This window comes from Notothenia coriiceps, unplaced genomic scaffold, assembly GCF_000735185.1.
Source record: "Notothenia coriiceps isolate Sejong01 unplaced genomic scaffold, NC01 NC01_scaffold00000686, whole genome shotgun sequence".
NCBI lineage: Eukaryota > Metazoa > Chordata > Actinopteri > Perciformes > Nototheniidae > Notothenia > Notothenia coriiceps.
In genome coordinates, this window is record NW_011333387.1 from 1 (window position 1) to 1,352 (window position 1,352).

A 1,352-nucleotide genomic window follows, 5' to 3' on the forward strand; every position below is an offset into this window, starting at 1 on the left:
TCATCTCCTCAGCGGTGCTTCTTCGGCTGAAGCTCGTCTCCTCGTCTCCTCAGCGGTGCTTCTTCGGCTGCAGCTCGTCTCTTCGTTTCCTCAGCGGTGCTTCTTCGGCTGCAGCTCGTCTCCTCAGCGGTGCTTCTTCGGCTGCAGCTCGTCTCCTCGTCGGTGCTTCTTCGGCTGCAGCTCGTCTCCTCAGCGGTGCTTCTTCGGCTGCAGTTCTTCTCCTCGTTTCCTCAGCGGTGCTTCTTCAGCTGCAGCTCGTCTCCTCAGCGGGGCTTTTTCGGCTGCAGTTCGTCTCCTCGTTTCCTCAGCGGTGCTTCTTCGGCTGCAGCTCGTCTCCTCGTCTCCTCAGCGGTGCTTCTTCGGCTGCAGCTCGTCTCCGCAGCGGTGCTTCTTCAGCTGTCTGGAGTCGGAGAAGCCGTGGTTGCAGCGCTGGCAGGAGTACAGCTTGACGCCGGTGTGGATCTGCATGTGAGACTTCAGCTGGTTGGACTGCCTGAACTTCCTGCTGCAGACGGAGCAAGCGTAGGGTTTCTCTCCGCTGTGGACCAGCAGGTGGCGGTGGTAGTTCTGCGGCGTCCTGAACTCCTTCCCGCAGGTCTGGCAGCGGTGCGGCTTCTCTCCGGTGTGCAGCAGCTCGTGCTGCTTCAGCTGCGACTGCAACAGGAAGCCTTTGCTGCAGACGGCGCAGACGTGCGGCCGCTCGCCGCTGTGCGTCCTCAGGTGGTACAGGTACAGGTGTCTCAGGTGGAAGGTCTTCCCGCAGGAGTCGCAGCTGAACTCCTTGTTCTCGGCGTGGCTCTTCTCGTGCGTCCTGAGCGTGGCGGAGCTGCTGAAGCTCTTCGGACAGACTTTACAGCCGAAAGGTTTCTCTACGGTTTCTCTCCGCCTCCCCGCCGCGCCACCCCCCCGACGCTGCTTCTCCCCGTGGACCAGCTGCTGGTGCTTCTGCAGCTGGCAGTTATAGAAGAAGGTCTTTCCACACAGGTCACACATGAAGGGCTTCTCCACACCGTGGACCAGCATGTGGCTCTTCAGGGCCCACGTTCCAGAAAAACCTTCTCCACACTTCTCACACCTGAGACAGGAGACAGACAGGTAGTCAGGAGACAGGTAGAGAGAGACAGGTCGAGAGAGACAGGTCGAGAGAGACAGGTCGAGAGAGACAGGTCGAGAGAGACAGGTCGAGAGAGACAGGTAGAGAGAGACAGGTCGAGAGAGACAGGTAGAGACATACAGGTAGAGACATACAGGTAGTCAGGAGAAAGACAGGTAGAGACAGACAGGTAGAGACAGACAGGTAGTCAGGAGACAAACAGCGGTGCTTCTTCGGCTGCAGCTCGTCTCTTCGTTTC

The 1,352-nt window shown here is 59.2% G+C and overlaps 1 protein-coding gene across 1 annotated transcript; it reads right to left on the reverse strand.

Moving 5' to 3' along the window:
* Positions 1-6: 6 nt before the first annotated feature.
* On the reverse strand, positions 7-1,112 carry LOC104956897 (oocyte zinc finger protein XlCOF15-like). The gene has a single exon (XM_010784472.1). It carries the CDS (start codon positions 1,021-1,023, stop codon positions 346-348), a length of 678 nt encoding a protein of 225 aa, XP_010782774.1. The 5' UTR covers positions 1,024-1,112; the 3' UTR covers positions 7-345.
* Between the last annotated feature and the right edge of the window lie 240 nt (positions 1,113-1,352).

What these genes read in the sequence shown, in the direction of transcription:
- LOC104956897 (XM_010784472.1), bottom strand. Translation starts at nt 1,023, where the DNA reads ATGCTGGTCCACGGTGTGGAGAAGCCCTTCATGTGTGACCTGTGTGGA.